This window comes from Panthera onca, chromosome D4 (genome assembly GCF_046562875.1).
Source record: "Panthera onca isolate mPanOnc1 chromosome D4, mPanOnc1 haplotype 2, whole genome shotgun sequence".
NCBI classification, from domain to species: Eukaryota; Metazoa; Chordata; class Mammalia; order Carnivora; family Felidae; genus Panthera; species Panthera onca.
In genome coordinates, this window is record NC_138351.1 from 19528103 (window position 1) to 19548928 (window position 20826).

The 20826-nt window shown below is 36.1% G+C and overlaps 1 protein-coding gene across 8 annotated transcripts in view; it reads left to right on the forward strand.

The window, feature by feature from the left end:
• The window catches only part of VPS13A (vacuolar protein sorting 13 homolog A), a 253659-nt gene that overhangs the window by 21405 nt on the left and 211428 nt on the right, over window positions 1-20826 (forward strand). For 6 of the 8 annotated variants that reach the window (XR_014135928.1, XM_081790878.1, XM_081790879.1 and 3 more), the window contains exons 6-12: window positions 8889-8998; window positions 9671-9730; window positions 11663-11722; window positions 11901-11981; window positions 15707-15764; window positions 20228-20355; window positions 20560-20666. Coding sequence is in view for 7 of the 8 variants with exons in the window: in XM_081790878.1 (XP_081647004.1) it covers window positions 8889-8998; window positions 9671-9730; window positions 11663-11722; window positions 11901-11981; window positions 15707-15764; window positions 20228-20355; window positions 20560-20666 (604 nt within the window). In the remaining variant the exon portion in view is untranslated. Of the gene's footprint in view, window positions 1-8886; window positions 8999-9670; window positions 9731-11662; window positions 11723-11900; window positions 11982-15706; window positions 15765-20227; window positions 20356-20559; window positions 20667-20826 lie in introns of those variants that run through there. The other 2 variants (XM_081790880.1, XM_081790881.1) reach the window with 2 other exon arrangements.

A 20826-nucleotide genomic window follows, 5' to 3' on the forward strand; every position in this document is an offset into this window, starting at 1 on the left:
GTATGTTGAATAAAAGTGACAAAACTGGACATTTTTGCTGTCTTTCTGATTTTCAAGGAAAAGCTTTCAGCCTTTCCATTAAGTGTGGTGTTTGCTGTGGGCTTTTTGTATATGAATTTTATTATGTTAGGTAGTTTCCTTCTAGTCCTAGTTTTTTGATTGTTGTTATTAAAAAAGGATTTTGAGTTTTGTTAAATGGTTTTTCTTCATCAATTGAGATGATCCTATATATTTTTTTATTTGGTAAATGTTTGATTTATTTGGTAATTTTTAGCAAATTTATTTGGTAAGTTGACTTATGTATCTACCCATCCTTCCATTCCAGCAATGAATTCTATTGAGTCATGCTATATAATTTTTTATAACACTTTTTTTTTTGTTCATTTTTTTTTTTCTTGGAGAGAGAGTGAGTGGGAGAGGGAGACACAGAATCTGAAGCAGGTTCCGGGCACTGAGCTGTCAGCACAGAGCCCGACGTGGGGCTTGAACTCACAGACCGTGAGATCACGCCCTAGCCGAAGATGGAAGCTTAACCGACTGAGCCACCCAGGCGCCCCTTGAATTTTTTTAATGTGCTGTTGAATTTTGTTTGTTGGCATTTCGTTATTTGCATCAGTATTTATTAGGAATATTGATCTGTAGTTTTCTTGTAGTATCGTTGTATGGTTTTGGTAGCAGATTAATACCTCATACATTGAGTTTGGAAGTATTCCCTTTAATCTGTTTTTGAAAAGTTTGAAGAGGATTGATGTTTTAAGTGTTTGGTAGAATTCACCAAAGAAGCAATCAGTTCCACGGCTTTTTGTTAGGGGAGTTTTGATCACTGATTCAATCTTTTTACTAGTTTTATATGTGTGTGTATATATATATTTTATATATACATATGTGTTATATATATGTATTTTACATATATGGGTATATATAATACATATATCTATTCAAATTTTCTATCTCTGTGATTTTGTCTTGGTACGTATTGTGGTTCTAGGAATTTGTCCATTTCGTTTGGTTAATCCAGTTCGTTAGTATACAGTTACTCACATAATGTGTATAATCCTTGTTTCTGTAAAATCTTTAGTAATACACCTACTCTCATTTGTAATTTTGGTAATTTGAGCCTTACTCTTTTTATCTTTGTCCATTTAGCTATTTTTCAATTTTATTGACCTTTTCAAAAAACCCAACTTTTGGTTTCATTTGATTTTTTTTTTTTTTTTTTCAAGTTGGTCTTCTATTCTTCAGTTTATCTCTACTTGAGTCTTTATTTTCTCTTTCCTTCTGTTAGCTGTGGATATAGTTTGTCCATTATTTTCATATTGTTTAAGTTATAAAGTTAGGTTCTTCTGAGGTCTTTGTTTTTTTCTTACAGCTATAAATTTCCATTTTAATACTTTTTTGCTGTGTCCCATAAATTTTGGTATGCTGTGTTTTTGTTTTCCTATATCTAAGTGTTTTCTAATTTCCCTTATGACTTGTTCTGTGATCCATTGGTGGTTTAATAGCGTTTTGTTTAATTTCCACAAATACGTGAGTTTTTAAATTTTCCTTCCATTTTCTTATTTTTTTTAAATGTTTGCTAATTTTTGAGCGAGAGTACGTGTGTTAGGGAGAAGCGGAGAGAGGGAGGCAGAGGATCTGAAGCAGGCTCTGCACTCACAGCAGAGAGCCACTGCTGAGCTCTCTGAGGAACCCCAACTTCTGTGTTTTATTTCTAACATTATTCTGATATGGTCAGAAATGGCACTTTGCATGATACCTATGTTTTTAAATCTAGTTAGACTTAATTTGTGTCCTAATATGCGTTCTGTCATGGAAAATGTCTTAGATGTACCAGAGAACAGTGGATCTTGTGTTTTAATCCATTCAGTTTGTGTCTTTTGAGTAGACTGTTTAATCCATATCCATATACATACATACATACGTACGTATATGTGTGTATATGTACAAATATAAATATGAACTAATATCGGTATATTATATGTATTTTAATGGTTTATCTTTGAGAGAGAAAGAGCATGTACATGAGCAGGGGAGGGGCGGAGAGAGAGAGAGAGGGAGAGCAAGAATCCCAAGCATGTCCTGAGCTGCCATTGCAAAGCCCGATGCGGGGCTCAAACTCACAAACCCATGAGGTCAGAACTTGAACTGAAACCAAGAGTCGGATGCTTAACTGACTGAGCCACCCAGGCACCCCAGATCCATATACTTTTAGAATAATTACTGATAACTTACAGACGTACTTCTGTCCTTTTGCCATTTGTTTTCTGTGTGCCTTATTTGTCACTCATTTACTGCGTTACTCTCTGAGTTTGGTTGACTTTGTATAATGAAATGTTTAAATTTTTATTTCGGGGCGCCTGGGTGGCTCAGTCGGTTAAGCGGCCGACTTCGGCTCAGGTCATGATCTCACAGCCCGTGAGGTCGAGCCCCGCATCGGGCTCTGTGCTGACAGCTCAGAGCCTGGAGCCTGTTTTGGATTCTGTGTCTCCCTCTCTCTGACCCTCCCCCGTTCGTGCTCTCTCTCTCTCTGTCTCAAAAATAAATGTTAAAAAAAAAATTTAAATTCTTATTTCATTCATCTCGTGCATATTCTATAGGTATTTTCTCTATGGATACCCTGAGAATTACATTTTTGACATCCTTAAGTTAGAACACTTTAAGTTATACTAGCTTAACCTCAGTAACATACAGAAACTCTACTCTTTCACATCTCCCTCCTCACTTTTTTAAATTGCTGTTGTCACAGAATTGCATCTTTATATATTGTTGCCGAAAACAAACTATTTTGAATAGATTAGTGTCTTAAATAATTAGAAAACAACAGGCTGAGTTACAAAGCAAAGTTACCATAATACTAGCATTTAGACTAAGAAGTTTTTTTTATAAGTACATTGGTCTCTCAAATCATGTAGAATGCAAAAAGTGGAGTTACAAACCACTGTTATGGTAACGATAATTGATAATCGCAGATGTGTTATCTTTTGTTGGGATCATTGTTGTTTCATGCAGTATCTCTGGTTATTGTGTAGGGAAGGTCTGGTGACAGTCTTACTCAGCTTTTATTTATCTTGGAATGTCTTTATTTCTCCCTCACTCTTAAAGGGCATTTTTGCTGGATATAGAATTCTTGGTTGAAAGATTTTTTTTTCTTAGCACTTTCAGCAATTTGGTCCATTGCCTTTCTGCCTTTTTTCTGATGAAAAATCTATTGATAAAATGATTAACGATCCCTTCCATGTGGTGAGCAGCTTCTCTCTTGATGTTTTCAAGATTCTCTTTTTATCTTTGGTCTTTGAACGTTTGCTTATAATTTGCATCCTTGGGTCTCTTTGAGTTCTTCCTTGGAGTTCTTTGAGTTCCCTGGGTAATCATGTCTTTCTTTAAATGTGGCCAGTTTGCAGCTAGTATTTCTCATTTTTTAGTTTTTATTTTTTTAAGATTTTTCATTCTTTAGTCATCTAAACACCCAGTGTGGGGCTCGAATTTACAACCCTAGATAAAGAGTTGCACACTCTACTGACTAAGCCACACGGGAGTCCCTCAGCCAGTATGCCTTCAGATATTCCCTCTGACCCTTTCTCTGTCTTTTTTCCGTCTGGGACTCCCACAGTGCATGTCCCCTGGGTGTCTGTTAGGCTCTGTTCACTTCAATTTATTTCTTTCCGTTCCTCAAATTTAATAATTTGTTGTTGTTGTTCTGTCTTCAAGTTTGTCTATTGCAGTCTCGCTTTGAATCTCTATGATGAATTTTTCCTTTTAGTTATGGTACTTTTCTGCTTCTGAATTTTTTTTTTTAGTTTTTTTCTTTATAGATATTTCTGTTTTTTCATTCATTATTTTCTTGATGTTCTCCACATCTTCCTTTAGATCTTTGAGCATCTATGTGACAGTTGTTTTAAAGTCTTTCTAGTGGGGCACCTGAGTGGCTCAGTTGGTTCTGGACTTTGGCTCAGGTCATGATCTCATGGTTTGTGAGTTCAGTGCCCGTGTCTAGCTCCACACTGATGGTGCAGAGCCTACTTGGGATTCTCTATCCTTCTTTTCTCTGCCCCTCCCCACTTGCACTCTCTCTCAAAATAAGTAAACTAAAAAAAAAAAAAAAAAAAAAAAATGTAGTAGCTCTGTCATCGTATCTTTTTCAGGAATAGTTTTTGTTAACTTATTTTTTTGTCTGTTAAATGGGCCATATCTCCTGCTTCTTTGTATCGTTGGTGATTCTTTTTAAAATCTAGATATTTGGATATAATAATGTGATATCTGTGGAAATGAGATTCACCCCCATTCCCATTGTTTTCTTTTTTTTTTTTTTTAAAGCTTTTTTTTCTTTTTCATTATTGTAGGCTATCCCTAGTCCAAGGATCAGTCTGAGGTATAAATGTAAGGTATTCTCAGGACTTTGCTGAGCCCAAGCCTATGCCTTTCCCTGAACGTGTATGGTCACATTCTTATTTTCCCTGCATATGGAGTTGGTTTTGAATGTCCTAGTCTGTAATGTTTTGCTCACAAATAGGGAGAAGAGAACAACGAAGGGGGACAAAAACAAAAAAAGGTTGCGAGTCCTTTAAAAGCCCTGGATGTCACTTTGGCTGGAGAGGGAGGGGCTTGCAACAGTTGAAAAAGGTGCAGTGACCACAACCACCCTTCTCTGTGATCAGGAGCAGCAACCAGCCACTAGAGCACAAATCTCCAAATATTTGGAGGATGGGTCCTTTCTTCCCACCTTGGTTCCTGCAAGTTGAGTTGCAAGGTGCTTCAGGAATGTGTGCACGGCTGGCTGCAGTAGGCCTGAGAATAGGGGTCCGGGTGAGCTGCTGCTATGGTAAGAGCTAAAGTGGATGTGAATGAAGTACAGTTTACATTCAAGCCTTCTCTGCAAGTTGCAAGTTGCAAGCCTTCAGTAGATTCTGGAGTTCCAGAATCTTTACATTAGGCACATTTTGCCTATTGAGTTATCTAGGAAGACAGATTCCTGGTGTTTTCTACTCTGCCATTTTCCTCTTCTCCAATCCTTTCTTTACTAAGTCTCCTAGGCTTTTGCCTTTTAAAAATTATTTTCATCTTCTCAAAACAATACATATACATAGATTTAAAAGTTAGTAATATTAGTACCACAATTTAGAAATTCTGTCTCCTGGCTCAGCCCCTAAGCCTGCTCCATATAGATCTGCTTTTAAGTTTTTTGGGTTTTGTTTGATGTTTTTATTTACTTTTGAGAGTGTGAGTGGAGGAGGGGCAGAGAGGGGGACAGAGGACCCCGTGTGGGCTCTGCACTGACAGCAGCGCTCCTGACGTGGGGCTCGAACTCACCAACTGTGAGATCTTACCTGAGCTGAAGTCAGATGCTCAACTGACTGAGCCACTCAGGAGCCCCTACTTTTAAGTTTTAAAGTGCTTTTGTGGTTACTTCCATGCTACTATATAAGATGATCACATCCCTATTACTTGATTCATTATGCTTATACATCATTTATATAGAGAGGCTTCCCTTTATGGACTGTAAGGTTGACCCATTTTTCTGTCTTTCTAGTATAATTGCATGTTTGGTTAAATCAGTATTCATTGTTTATGTTATTATGGCTATATATAAATGTTTACTACTGAGCCAAATAGTATATATGCTCTGATTACATATGTTTTTTGGTGCAACTTTATTATTTCCTTGGCAATAGTTGGTGGATGTAGGGTGATTATTATATAGAAGTTTTTCTTAACGTGTCTGGTTTCAATGTGATGGATCTCCCTGTATCTGTAAGTACATGGTTTTAGAGTCTGCAGTCTGTTGCGTGTATTGTCTTCAGAAGAAATTCTTGCTTCTCACTAGGATGGGAAAAGGATAGTTGTATGGCTGTGTGGACTAAGAGAGGGAGAATACCTGGAAGTCTAACTACTAATTACACCAGACTTAAGCCAGTCCTTGTATTATCATCCTCTCCCTGCCATTTATGTTCTCTGAGGACTCCAGTTCCTGAATCTTCCCAGGATTCTGGCTTTTGACTCATCTTTATTATTGGCCTCTCCATTTATTATAGGTATTTAGAAGAATTTCTTCATCTCTGCTAAGTAGGTTAAGGCCATCTGCATTCTAGCTTCCAGACTACTGAAGGTATATCTTCCCTGTTTTTTTCCTGTACTCTTTCTTGACCTTGGGGATTTGTCCATTTTCCCCCTTTACTTTTGCATTAATAAGGTCTTACTGAGAAGTAGAAAAATAGATAACAATCCACCATGTTTAATCAGAAGTCCTTATTTTTACATTGGTCTAAAATTAGAAACGCTTATGCTTAAAATTCAGTAGTGATAGCTTATTGTTATCAGGTAGAAGTTTAAACTCTTCAGCGTGATATGTAAAAGTTCATATGATTTGAATCCTATTTACCTCTTGAGCCTTATTACTGACCCCATCCCTTTCTCTTCTATTCTTTTGTTCTAAACATACTGACCTATTTACAGTTTATTGAGTGTATCAATTTCTCTGAATATATCTCACTTTGACTCTATCTAACATATAATTGTGAGTTACCAGCATTGAAATGATAGTTGAGGTGTATGGTGTGGATGAGATTCCCTGAAGCAGCAGTAGAGGAGAGAAGAAGTCCTAGGACTGAGCCTTAAGGAAATGTAACCTTTAATGATGGTGTAAAAGAGGAACACAGAAAAAAAAAAATCAAGAAAAGAGTGATGAGGGGCACCTGGGTCGCTCAGTCGGTGCCGAGCGTCTGACTTGGCACAGGTCATGATCTAACGATTCATGAGTTCGAGCCCCACATTGGGCTCTCTGCTGTGAGTGCAGAGCCTTCTTTGGATCCTCTGTCTCCCTCTCTCTCTTTCTCTCTCAAAAAAATAAACACCAAAAAAATAAAAAAAAAGAGTCATCAGCTAAGTAGAAAGAAATTTGGAGATTATGATTTCATGGGAAGAGTGTGTTTTAGGAAGCAAAGAATTTATCAGATCCTAACGAGGTATTAGGTAAATTAAAGAAATAATCATTTTATTTACGTCATGCATGTCATGGGTCATTGAGTGATGATTACGGAAAAGGAACTTCTGTTTCTTCCAAAGTTGGAGACAAGGTCATCTAACAGTAAAGAGAGCAATGGAAGGATTGTTAGACCTTTGAGGAGAATCCGAAAGAATTTGACTTAGTTGTTCCAGAGCATGTGAACAAGTTGAGTGGAGAAATGTAGTAAGTGGCTGTTGGGATGAAGTTGGTGATACTTAATTTATAGTAATTTCAGTCCTGTTGTGATGTTTCTCTGGTGCTCAACTGGCAAGGTTAAGCGTGTTGATGTAAAAAGTAGAAAGTTGGTTTTATTCAGGGTTGGAGCTTTATTGACAGAGGAAAATGAGCAAAAAGAAATAAAAGGGTTGAAAATGTTGGTGAAATAAGACATTATGGCATCTGTGCTGGTTAAGGGATTCAGAAGGAAATACTGGGTAGGGAAAGAAAGATTTAAGCATTTAATTGAATGACTGAATAGGTTTATAGAGTAAAGGATTTTATTAGGATGTGGTGTCGTATTCAAAGATTAAAATGCTCTGTCTTCGAAGAGCTTTTATTTTGTTTACTTACTCTAAAGTCTTATTATATTTAATATATTTACTTACCCGCTATTCACTGACACTTGGATTTGATGTAAATATATCTTCATCAGCCTGTCCTCCTTGGCCAGTTGAATTAGTAGTGGGTCATGAGAGGAAAAAACAGATACTCTGTATGTACAGTGAGACAGGACTACAAATAGAAAATGAGATAGTTTTCATTGACATTTTCAAATGGAGAAAAAAGGGACAGTAACCCGTGGTTATCAAATGCATATTAAAAAAGAACTTAGCGGTGTGCTGGGTGGGTGACTCAGTCGTTTAAGTGACCGACTCTTGATTCTGGCTCAGGTCATGATCTCACGGTTCATGAGTTCAAGCCCTATCTATGTCAGGCTCTGCAGCTGGTATCACAAAGCCTGCTTGGGTTGGGATTCTCTTCTCCTCCCCTCCCCTCCCCTCTCTCTGCCCTTTCCCTACTTGCACCATCTCTCTCTCTCAAAATAAATAAATTAAAAATGGAAGAAATTAGGAGTTTCAATACTTTGTTTTTTCTATTCCCCTGGAAAGTTTTGAAACTGGAGATAGTTAATATCTTTTTTAGAAAATGAAACAAATGATGAATTTCCTTAATTCTTCCTTGAAAGAAGAAAGGATTGCATATCTTCCTGTTCTGGATTCATCAGGAGAAGAAGCATATTCAAGTATTTCATACATCAAACCACAGACAATTTGTAATAGTATCACTAATTTTAAGGGCAATTCCTTGTTACTGTTTCTGGCTTTTCTAATTTAAGCCTACCAAATAATAAGATTACCAAATAATCTTCATTATTTTCCAGGTCTTTATGTACCCAGGTATAGTTGTAAAATTTAATGGCAGGAAGTTCTAAATAGTTGGCTTTAGTTTCATTGAAAAAGTAGATTTTGAAACTATTTGTATTTGGTTGCCTTTGAGTCTTTGGAAAGGATGCTCTTAGTGTTCTGTTTTTTTTTTTGTTTTTTTTTTTAAATTTTTTCCCAACGTTTTTTATTTATTTTTGGGACAGAGAGAGACAGAGCATGAACGGGGGAGGGGCAGAGAGAGAGGGAGACACAGAATCGGAAACAGGCTCCGAGCCATCAGCCCAGAGCCCGACGCGGGGCTCGAACTCACGGACCGCGAGATCGTGACCTGGCTGAAGTCGGACGCTTAACCGACTGCGCCACCCAGGCGCCCCAGTGTTCTGTTTATAAAGACAGATTTTTTTCTTTAACACGGTGATGTTTATGTTACCTCCATATGTGGATGGATATTTATAGAGTATATTTTTCATTCGAGTTAAAAAAAAAAGTATTTGCTATTGTAGAAAAACGTCAGGTGGAGAAACCGGACACTTTCACAGAAAAATTAATTACTCAGATCATAAAAAATCTTCAAGTGAAAATTTCCAACATCCATATTCGTTATGAAGATGATGTAAGTATTTTAATAGGTGAAACTTATTTTTATATTTCCATATATATACTTTATGGTTTGTTGACACCTGCTCTGTTGTGGCCAGCCTATTGGATGCCGGGAAGTGGAGGGACACAGATCTGAAGGTGACCTGATCTTTCTGTTTTGTAATCATAGTTTCAATTTGCAGTGTTTAATGCCTTGATTACACTTTGCTAAAATGTTCAAAAATCAGATAATGAAGGAAAATGCCTTCCTCTATTGCAGTCACCTTGGGTAGTTGGGCATTATGTAGTTGGCCAGTCACGTATTTTTAGAATACTTTATATTTGCCTCTTGGAAGTTATAGTGCTCTAGGAATGAGTAGAGGTAGATTTAGATTGTTTATCTCAAATAGATCCTGTGTCTCTAAAATGCATAATTATTGGCTTCTCACAGTACTATTGTGAAGTCAGTTTTTTGATAAACTGGTTTTTTATACATTGAAAAATACAAAGATTTATTATTGTGCAACACTAATACATGGATACTTAAAATTTTAATATTAGAAAAAACACAGGAATAAAGGTTGTTCTAAAAAGTAGTAAAACGTTTTTGAGTATTTGAAAAAGAATGTTTCCCAGAAAACGAACTTTTTCTGTAATTTTGTTTAACCACTAAAAATCTGAGTAAAATTTGCTCTTTTCTCTTTAGATCACAAATCGAGACAATCCATTGTCATTTGGTATTTCCCTTCAAAATCTCAGCATGCAGGTACTTTGTTTAAAAAGCAGTTTAACCATATTGTGCAGTTCATCAAGCTATTACTGTTCTTGTATGCTAGCATCAAAAATAGGTGTCTATGTAGAATTGGTACAGAAAGTGCCTGAGGTAGATTGGAATTCGGGGCAGGTAGTTTAGCATTTCAAAAAATGTTTGATAATCAAATTTAGTTTAAAATATGAAGGCCTATTATTTGCAGAATATAGTTGATATTTTTTCCTTAAAAAATCCATTTCTTAAATAAATACAAAATAAAAGTAATGTTTATTTCAGAAGCTGATAAATCATGAAAAACATAAAGAAATCACTCATTTTCTTACCACCATTATTAATATGGTGGCAAACTTGGTTCCTGATTTTTCAAATTGAGGAATTTTTAAAGTATGGGAGCAAATAGAGGATTATGAAACATTGTTGCATCAGTGTTGTGGACAGTTGAGGAATCTGTCATTTGGTTTATATTTTGAATACTTTTAAAGAATAAACTGTTAGGAATAAAGTTTAAAACGCTTTTGTTTCCTAGTCTTACCCTTCTCCCAGAGATAAACATCCTAAATTTTTAAACTTTGTTATAATATGTCAATTAGAAATGTATAATACCGGTAGGTTTTTAAAAGTTTACATAAATACTTTACATGATTTTTCTATAAATTTTCATTTTCTCTTCACAGTGTTAATATTTACTTGTGTTGCTACATGTAATTCAATTCAGTTTAATTGCTCTGTAGTATTTCATTACATGCTTTATTTATATCCATTGAGTTTTTGTGTACAGTTTCTTCTTAAAACATGGACCTACTACAAGCAAAAGAAGAAAAGCCAAATTAAAAGTTATTCACTAAAGTTGGGTGGGGTAAACTGTCAAATGCTGCTGTTAGTTTGAAAAATAAGGATGAGAATTACATTGGGTATGGCAACATGTGGGTCATGGGTAACTGTGACAGAGCGGTTTTGACCATCCCCTTTGGGAGACTTTAGAAACTGGTCCCCTAGTGCAGACCTGTTCAGTTAGAAACTCAGCTGGGGGCCCAACAATCTAGGGTTTAGAAAGCCCTCCAGGTGATTTTGATACACACTAAAGTTTGAAAGTCACTGTTGTCATCTGTTCAGTTCTCTACCAGAAAATGAAAACCATTTTTGTAGAATAAGCATCTAAACACTCGATTGCCCTCAGTGGCTTCTCATTGCTATTAGAATAAAGTCAATAGTGTTGTTTTAAAATAGTTTTAATCTATGTTAATCTGACCCCTGGTAACATCTGGTTTCATCTCTTTTGTTTTTGCTTTATGTTCTCTGGCAATACTGGGCTTCTTCAATTCCCTGAACATGTTGTATATTTGCATGTTTTCCTACTCTGAATCATATTGCCTACTAACCTTAAAATCAATAATTTCTAATTTTTTTTTAATGTTTATTTATTTTTGAAAGAGAGTGGGAGTGGGGGGCGGGGAGGGGCGCTGAGAGAATTGGAGACCCAGAATCCCAATCCCTCTGAGCTGTCAGCACAGAGCCTGACATAGGACTCAAACCCACGAACTGTGAGATCATGACCTGAGCTGAAGTCGGGTGCTCAGCTGACTGAGCCACTCAGGTGCCCCTTAAAATCAGTAATTTCTATCCATATATCATGTATTAGTCATCACTTTCTCCATTACCCGCTGAGTTTGAGGCTCCTACATTATTCTGAGAACTGTGTATTTAACCTCTGTGGTGGCACTTACCTGTTTGTGATTGCCTGTTGACTTGTTTGCTTTTTCAGTCACCAGTGAGCTCTTTGAAAACAGAGACTTTGTTGTGGTTAATATCCTTTCACTGAAGGTTTTCAAGGACATTTTCATGGGAAATTGGTCAAGGGCATGTTGATAACAATTTATCAGTCAGCCATTTCATGTGCTGTGACACTTTCACTGTTTTTATTTTCAGACAACTGATCAATTCTGGATTCCATGTTTACATGATGAAACTGAGAAACTCTTTCGTAAGGTAAAATAAATATCCTGTCAACCCATAGACTTGATAAAAAAGACTTTTATTAAGGATTCGTGTGAGTTTTTATTTGCTTAACTTGATTATATGATTCAGTGATTTGAGACTTCTGAAAATAGCGTATGTTTATCATTTAAAGAAAATGAGATGTGTAATAAACTTGATTTATTTTCAGTTAATCCGATTGGATAACCTTTTTGCCTATTGGAATGTGAAGTCTCAGTTGTTTTACCTTAATGATTATGATGAATCATTGGTAAGTAAATCTTTTTGGGATGTGTATATCTGCTTTTGTTAGTATATTTTGCATTTGGTTTTATTCATCGTCATTTATTAACATACCGTAGTTTGTGGTCTTTTTTCCTAGACAAAATCCATTAGCAGCATTTACAGAAATATGTGAATATATATGTGCCTGTACACAAATGTGTATAGACCCATTTTTTTGTATAATTGACGATTTTGTATAATTGACAATTATATTGAGATCTATATACATAATTTCACGTGTGCACGGTAATGGTTCAGCATTTGTATATAACGTGAAATGATTACAATAAGTCTAACATCTGTTACCGTACATAGTTAAAAACTTTTAATGAGTACTTTTAAGATTTACTCTCTCAGTAACTTTAAAATATGCAATATGAGGGACACCTGGGTGGCTCAGTCTGTTGCATGTTCGACTTTTAATTTTGGCTTAGGTCATGATCTCCCAATTTGTGGAATCAAGCCCTGTGTCGGACTCAGCACTGAGCATGGAGCCTACTTGGGATTCTTTCTCTCCCTCCCTCCCTCTCTCTGTCTCTCTCTGTCTCTGTCTCTCTCTGTCTCTGTCTCTGTCTCTCTGTCCTTCCCCCACTATTGTTTGCTCACTATCTCAAAATAACTTTAAAAAAATGTACAATGATATTACTAACTATAGTTGCCATGTTGTTACATTACATACATCCTCATAACTGACTTCTTTTATAACTAGAAGTTCTTACCTTTTGATTCTGTTTACACATTATGCATATTTCCCACTCTGACAACCACCAATCTGTTCTCTGTACCCATGAGTATGAGCTTGGCTTTTTTTTCATTTTTATTTTTAATTTTTTTAAGCATTCTACGTGTAAGGTCATAGGGTATATGTCTCTCTGACTTATTTCACTTAGCATAAGGCCTCAGGGTTCATCCATGCTGCAGATGGTAAGATTTCCTTCATTTTAATGGCTGAATGATACTCCACTGTGTATTTATACTATATTTTCTTTATCCATTCATCTATCAATAGACATGTAGGTCTTTTCCATATTTTAGCTATTAGAATTAATGCTGCAGTGAACATGGAGGTGCACATATCTTTTCTAGCTCATGTTTTGCTTTTCTTTGGGTAAATGTTCAGCAGTGGAATTGTTGGATCATATGGTAGTTCTTTTAATTTTTTGAAGACCCTCCATACTCTTTTCTGTAGGGGTTGCATCTATTGATATTTCTACCCACAGTGCGTAAGAGTTCAGTTTTCTCCACATCCTTGCCAACACGTGTTATTTCTTGTTTTTTTGATAATAACCGTTTTAGGGTACCTGGGTGCCTCTGCCAGTTAAGCATCCCCGTGTTGGGCTCCATGCTGGGCATGGAGCCTACTTTAGAAAACAGTTAATAACCATTCTAACAGGTGTTAGTTGCTTTTGATTTGCATTCCCCTGATGATAAGTGGTGTTGACTTACCTTTTCATGTATCTGTTGGCCATCTGTCCCGAAAATGTCTTTTCCAATCCTCTGCCCATTTTTTAATTGGATTATTTCTCTGAAATTGGGTTGTAGGAGTTCTTCATATATTTTGCATATTGACCACTCATCTGATAAATGATTTGCATATATCTTCTCCTCTTCAGTAGGTTGCCTGTTCATTATATTGATGGCTTCCTTTGCTTTGTAGAATCTTTTTAGTTTGATGTGTTCAACTTACTTTTGTTTTTTTTTTCTTTTCTTTAAACTAAACATTTTTTAAGTTTACATCCAAATTAGTTAGCGTATAGTGCAGCAATGATCTCAGTAGTAGATTCCTTAACGCCCCTTACCCATTTAGCCCACCCCCCCCCCCCCAGCCCACAACCCCTCCAGTAACCCTCAGTTTGTTCTCCATATTTGAGTCTCTCCCTGTTTTTCTATTATGTTTGTTTCCCTTCCCTTATGTTCATCTGTTTTGTCTCATAAAGTGCTCATATGAGTGAAGTCATATGACTTTTGTCTTTCTCTGACTAATTTCACTTAGCATAATACCCTCTAGCTCCCTCCATGTAGTTGGAAACGGCAAGATTTCATTCTTTTTGATTGCCGAGTAATTGTATATTGTGTATATATACTATGTATATGTATATATATACTATAAACATTGGGGTGCATGTGTCCCTTTGAAACAGCACACCTGTATCCCGGGGATAAATGCCTAGTTGTGCCATTGCTGGGTGGTAGGGTAGTTCTATTTTTAGTTTTCTGAGGAACCTCCATACTCTTTTCCAGAGTGGCTGCACCAGCTTGCATTCCCATCCACTTGTTTTTCTTTAGTTTTCTTTTGGTGTCAGGTCCAAAATGTCTTCGGCAAGACCAGTGTCAAGGTACTTACTGCCTATCTTTTCTTTCAGGATTTTTATGGCTTCAGGTCTTTAATCTATTTTGAATTAATTTTGTGTATGGTCTAAGGTAGTGGTCCAGTTTCATTTTCTTGCATGTGGCTGTCCAGTTTTCCAAACACCACATATTGAAGAGACTCTCCTTTCCCCACTGTACATTTTTGGCTTCTTTGTGGAAATTAATTGACCATACATATGCATGGATATATTTCTGGGCTCTTTATTCTATGCCATTAATCTGTGTGTCCGTTTTTATGCCAATACCATACTGTTTTGATTACTGTAGTTTTGAATAGAATTTGAAATCAAGGCTTGTGATATCTCCAGGTTCTTTCTCAAGATTAATTTGGTTTTTGAGGTCTGTTGTGGTTCCATACATATATTAGGATCATTCTATTTCTGTGAATAATGCCATTGGAAATTTACAGGGATTGCATTGAATTTGTAGATTGCTTTGGCTAGTATGGACTTTTTAACAATGTATCTTGAAATATGGAGCATGGAATATGGTCCCTTTTTTTGGCATCTTTAGTTTGTCTCTTCAGTGTCTTACAGTTTTTGGTGTACAAGTCTTTGGCTTCCTTGGTTTAATTTATTCCTATGTATTTTATTCCTTTTGATGTAATTGTAAATTGGGTTGTTTTCTCAATTTCTCTTTCTGCTACTTCATTATTAGTGTGTAGAAATGCAGATTTCTGTATGTTAATTTTGTATCCTACAATTTTACTGAATTAATTAGTTTTAACAGTTTTTGGTGGAGTCTGTAGGGTTTTCTATATAGAATGTTATATCATCTACAAACAGTGATAGTTTTACTTCTTCCTTTCCAATTTGGATGCCTTACATTTTTTTTCTTGCCTAATTGCTGTGGCTAGGACTTCTAATTCTGTGGTGAATAAAAGTGGCAAGAGTAGTGGGCATCTTTGTCTAGTTCCTAATGTTAGAGGAAAAGCTTTCAGGTTTTAACTATTGAGCATGATGTTAGCTGTGGGATTGTCATATATGGCCTTTCTTATGTTAAGGTGTATTTCCTTCATTCCCACTTTCTTAAGATTCTTTATCATAAATGGATGTTGAATTTTGTCAAATTTTATATATGTGTCTGTACACAAATATATAAAAACACACAGATATATTCAAATAGTTCCTAGAACATTCTTTAATAGTAGTAGTTTAATGGGATATTGTCTAACCAGTTTAATATTTTCCATAGCTAAGTCCTCCTAAGTTTGAGTTTTTTATTTTTTAAATTGTTTTTCAACTTTTTTTTTTTTTTTTTTTTTTTTTGCATATGGTAGGATTTTGTAGAATAAAGATCTGTTGGCATGAATATAAATAAAAGCAGTTTGTCTTTTAATAGGACAGCTTGAGGAATGGTATTGTCAATAAAAATATTGTTCCAGAAGGTTATGATTTTGGTAAGTACATTTTATAAAATAAGTACAATTAAAGTAATTGGTATAAATTTTAATGAACATTGTTAATGTCACTGTGATGTTTCATGTTAATTTTGTCATATAAGTCAAGGTATTTATAATACATATGCACAAATAAAACAGCTAGCTGTTCAATGCCCTTCATTGTTGGGGAACTTTTTGCTATATTTCAAAACTGTAGGAAAGAAAAATGTCCCGAGAGAGGATGTAATAAATGTGGTAAATCTCTAAGGATTATTCATAATAATTATAATGTTAAGACATTTTAAATGGCAAATACAGTTTAATAAGGCTAGCTGCCATAGTCTGTAGTGTAATCTTACTATTTTTAAAACGTATATTTAAAACTTTTCTTCTCCATACTTGCATTTGGTTCCAAATTTTCTGAAATGAACATGTACTTTTAAGAAATGAGTAAAATTTCAAGTTGAAAGGAGTAGCATTTCTTGTACTCTGTAGGTACTCAGTAAATACTGATTGGTGAGTGGGTAACTTCTTTATTAGCTTTGGTCGTCTGATGTCTTCAGTGATTCTTTGCTGTATTCTTCTACCTTCATGATTATACTTTATTAATTTCCTAAAGTTGAGTCTTGTTTTCACTCTTAAACTATCCATTTCATGGTTTTGGTTTTATTTTCTAGATTATTTTCATCAAAGGAAACATTAGGAACAGATGAGATTTCTTGTCATGTGTATCGATGATTCTCCTGTCTGTCACTTAGGTTTGACTTATTCTCCTTTGCCCTGCTGTCATTTCCTGCTGCGATAGTCAGGACCTGATGAGAGAGAAACCACACAGTAATTTGAGCAGGGGAAGTTTAATATAAAAAATGACTGTAACAGGGGATTGGAGTCACAAAGGATTGGCTAACAAGTAGAGAGAACTCTAAAGAAAAAAAGGAATGGTAGAAGGAACTGCCCCTACCCTAGGACTAAGATGGAGTGCCCAGAGAAGAGGGTCTGCCTGCCTCAGCATGGAGATCTATGTGACCAGGGCTCACCGATTGCCAGGAAAGTCTCTAAACTTGTTGGAAATTCACCCTCAGGAACTTTATGGATTCTAATAGAGATTTGTCCTGTGGGAGGCACTTCACTGGAGAACTGCATTAGGGTGCTGGGAGAATTTGCTGGCTGCTGCTAGTCACCGTGCAGTTCAGGAGGCTGGTGCTGAAGAAGTCTGTCATAGTGTAGGAGCTGCTGTCATACCATAGGAGCGGGACTCTGAAGGAGCAGAATTCTGTAGGAGCCATTTTGTGGGAGCTGGGTGGTAGAAAAACCATGGCACTGCAGGAGTCTGTGGAATGAGCACATTAGAACCAGCAAACAGAACTCCTCTTACAGTCTCTCTCCGGCGCCCTCTACTGATAAAGATTAGTATTACGCTAGCTGGTAAAGAAAAAATATTTCAAGGGCCCAAGTCTAGTTTTTAGAATAGGCAATGAAGGATGAATTCAGAGTTCACAGATAATAAATTGATAATTGGCATACCTGTTGGAGAGGGAAGGAGGACTGAAGGCTTTTTTTTTTTTTTTTATTTAATGGGAGAGTCAACAGCTTATTCATAGGTTGAGATGAGAATCATCTGTAGAACAAGAATAAATGAAGCAAGATAGAGAAGGGATAATTTCTTTATTGATGTGGGTAAAAGGGGATAGGATCTCATGCACAAGTGGAGTGCTTTTCCACACAGAGAACATGATTAGTTCAATTATGAGACAGATTTCAGGCGTGAGACACAAGTCGTGATACTGGGTGGGCAGTAGAGATGGTGATAGTTTATGGAATTTCTTTGATGAGCTCTTACTTCTTAATATGTGAGGTGTTGGGAGGTTTTTGGAGGGAGGAGAGGCTGTGAAATACCCATGTAGGTTAACGGGAGGGAGAATTGACTAGAACCGTGTTCTCAAAGTGCAGTTCAGACTAGCAGCATCAGTATTACTTGGAAACTTGTTAGCAATGTAAATCCTAGGGCTCATCCCAGACAGACTGAATCGGAACCTCTGAGAGTGAACCTTGGCAATCTATGTTTTAATAGGCTTTCTTGGTGATTTTGATTAATACCAAATTTTGAGAGCCACTGAGATAGGGTAGGGGTTGGGCAATTTTTTTTTTTTTTTTTTTTTTAAGGGCCATGTAGTAAATTAAGTATTTTTCAGTTTGAAGGCCATGTGTATACAGCCTCTGTCGCATATTTTTCTTTTTTCCTTTAAACAACCGTGTAAAAGTGTAACAATCATTCCTAGTTCACTGCTTGTGCAAAAATATGCTGTGGGTATGGATTTGGCCTGTCCTTGACTAAACGTTGTATGATTTCTCAACAACATTGAGGAACTGTGGGATTTATGACATAGTGAGGCCGATCTGTGTGACTGCGTAATTTTTTTTTCCCCGATAAAATTCAACTTCTGTGGTAGATTATAGGTGTAGAATACATGGTGAGGGGTTTTATCCAGAATTAGGGTTTTGCCTGATCACTGACAAAAGTGAGAAGGACAAAGGAATGAAGAGTGAATGCAGGGCAATGATTAACATAACCGATCATAGAATTTTAATAGGGTGGGGAGGGAACTGAGGACAGAGAAAGAATAGGATCAATGAGTGTTAGGTTCCACAGGACCTGGAGGTTTGGTATCAGAATACTAGAGAGGTACGTGGTGGCGGTAGGAGAGTTGGATGCTTGACCCTGAATTTATGGAGAGGGCGGGGCTATGGGCATGATGAGGTTTAGTGGATGAAGTAAGGGGTAGGAGTCCAAGGTTCTGAGAGGCTTTGGTGTTGGAAAGAGCATTTGTATGTGGAAATCACTTGGAAATTAGAGTCGCCAGGAGCTAAAATCAGAGAGAGGTAGGAGAGATTGTAACCCAGGGATGGATAGAGATTGCGACCAGGGAGGGTATGGGAGTTGTGTAGTCTTCCACGTAACATGAGAAAGGTGGGGGAGAGGAATCATTTTAGTGGTTTATTGCTTTGTACGTATCCTTCCATTTACATGTAAGTTTTTCTTATTTTTCACTGTGTGGTATTTTATTGTATGGATGTACCATGATGAATTTAACCAGTCTCCTATTGTGGAATATCTTCTTGTTTTATTCAAGTTCAACATATGTATATAATTGAGTATAATATGTTGAGTACATTTGAATGCTCAATGTGAAAAAATTAAGTGCTGTGCCTTGGGGATGATTAAAACCAGAGGAATGTACCATGTTCTTACACAGATTAGCTGATAATTTAATAGTTGATCTCTCTATAGATTGAGCTGCTACTGGCCTCCCTTTGCAAGAATATTGTTATCCTTTTTTGATACTAAATATAAAAGGTTTAGTTTAATCTGTCTTAGATTATGGGTTGAGCCAGAAAGGTTATCCTGGGTAAACTCTCACTCATCTTCTCAAATCTCCTTTTACAAGTCAAAAGGAGGCAGATGGATACATAGAAACTGACCAGAAATTCAAAAATTATAATTCTATAATAGAAGTCAGTGTTTAAATAAAATCTCTTTCCTCTTAGCATTTTGAATGTAATTCTTTTAAAACTGTATTTTTGTCAACATTTTTTACACTATTTTTGCCTTTTAGAGAGTGTTCCTGTCTTTAAGGGTTATGTTGGTGTTTTGAGGGGAATTTCAGTTAGTCTGTTTACTTAAAGAAGAAAATATAAATTATAGTTAGGAAAAAGATAAAAGAATCTTTTAATTGACAGTTCATCTAACCGAATTATAGCAGTGTGCAAACCTGGGAAAGTAGAAAGAGTATAAGAAATGAAAATCAATATTTTCAACTCCATCCCTTTAGTACTTAGAGACTCTTGAAATATAACTCAATTTAAATTTTTAAAATTTGCCTTTCTCTGTAAGGCTTATTTCACTTAGCATCACACTCTCCAGTTCCGTCCATGTTGCTACAAAGGGCCATATTTCATTCTTTCTCATTGCCACATAGTACTCCATTGTGTATATAAACCACAATTTCTTTATCCATTCATCAGTTGATACACATTTAGGCTCTTTCCATAATTTGGCTGTTGTTGAGAGTGCTGCTATAAACATTGGGGTACAAGTGCCCCTATGCATCAGTACTCCTGTATCCCTTGGGTAAATTTCTAGCAGTGCTACTGCTGGGTCATAGGGTACCATATGTTTTCACTCTTATGTGGATCCTGAGAAACTTAACAGGAACCCATGGGGGAGGGGAAGGAAAAAAAACAGGTTAGAGTGGGAGAGAGCCAAAGCATAAGAGACTCTTAAAAAATGAGAACAAACTGAGGGCTGAATGGGGGGTGGGAGGGAAGAGAGGGTGGGTGATGGGTATTGAAGAGGGCATCTTTTGGGATGAGCAATGGGTATTGTATGGAAACCCAATTTGACAATAAATTTCATATATTAAAAAAATAATAAAGAAGAGGTATATATAAAAAAAATTTTTTTAATTTGCATTATTTTCCAGTGTTTCGTCCCATATCTGCTAATGCCAAACTTCAGATGAATCGGCGATCGGATTTTGACTTCTCTGCACCCAAGATAAACCTGGAAGTTGAGTTACATGAGATAGCAATTGAATTTAATAAACCACAGGTGATTTTTTTTAAAATGAAATTTTGAATTGAGTTATAATTTGATAAAAGCAGAACCAAGATACTTTTTAATGTTTATTTTTCAGAACTAAGATTTTTAAATGTATTTCAGAAATCCACAGTGTCTTAGAGTAACATTTAACTTTTTAAACAGTTGAACACAAAATCTGAAACATTTAATAGACTTAATATTTTCTTTCTTTAGTATTTCAGCATTATGGAGCTTCTTGAGTCAGTTGATATGATGACGCAAAATCTGCCATATAGGAAATTCAAACCTGATGTACCTCTTCACTATCATGCCAGAGAATGGTAATATGGCTTAGTTTTTTTTAATTGAGGTATAATTTGACATACTACATTAGTTTAAGGTTTATAATGATTCAATATTTGTATATGTTGTGAACTGATGACCACAGTAAGTCTGGTTAACCTCCATCACCAGATAAAATGACAAAATTTTTTTCCTTCA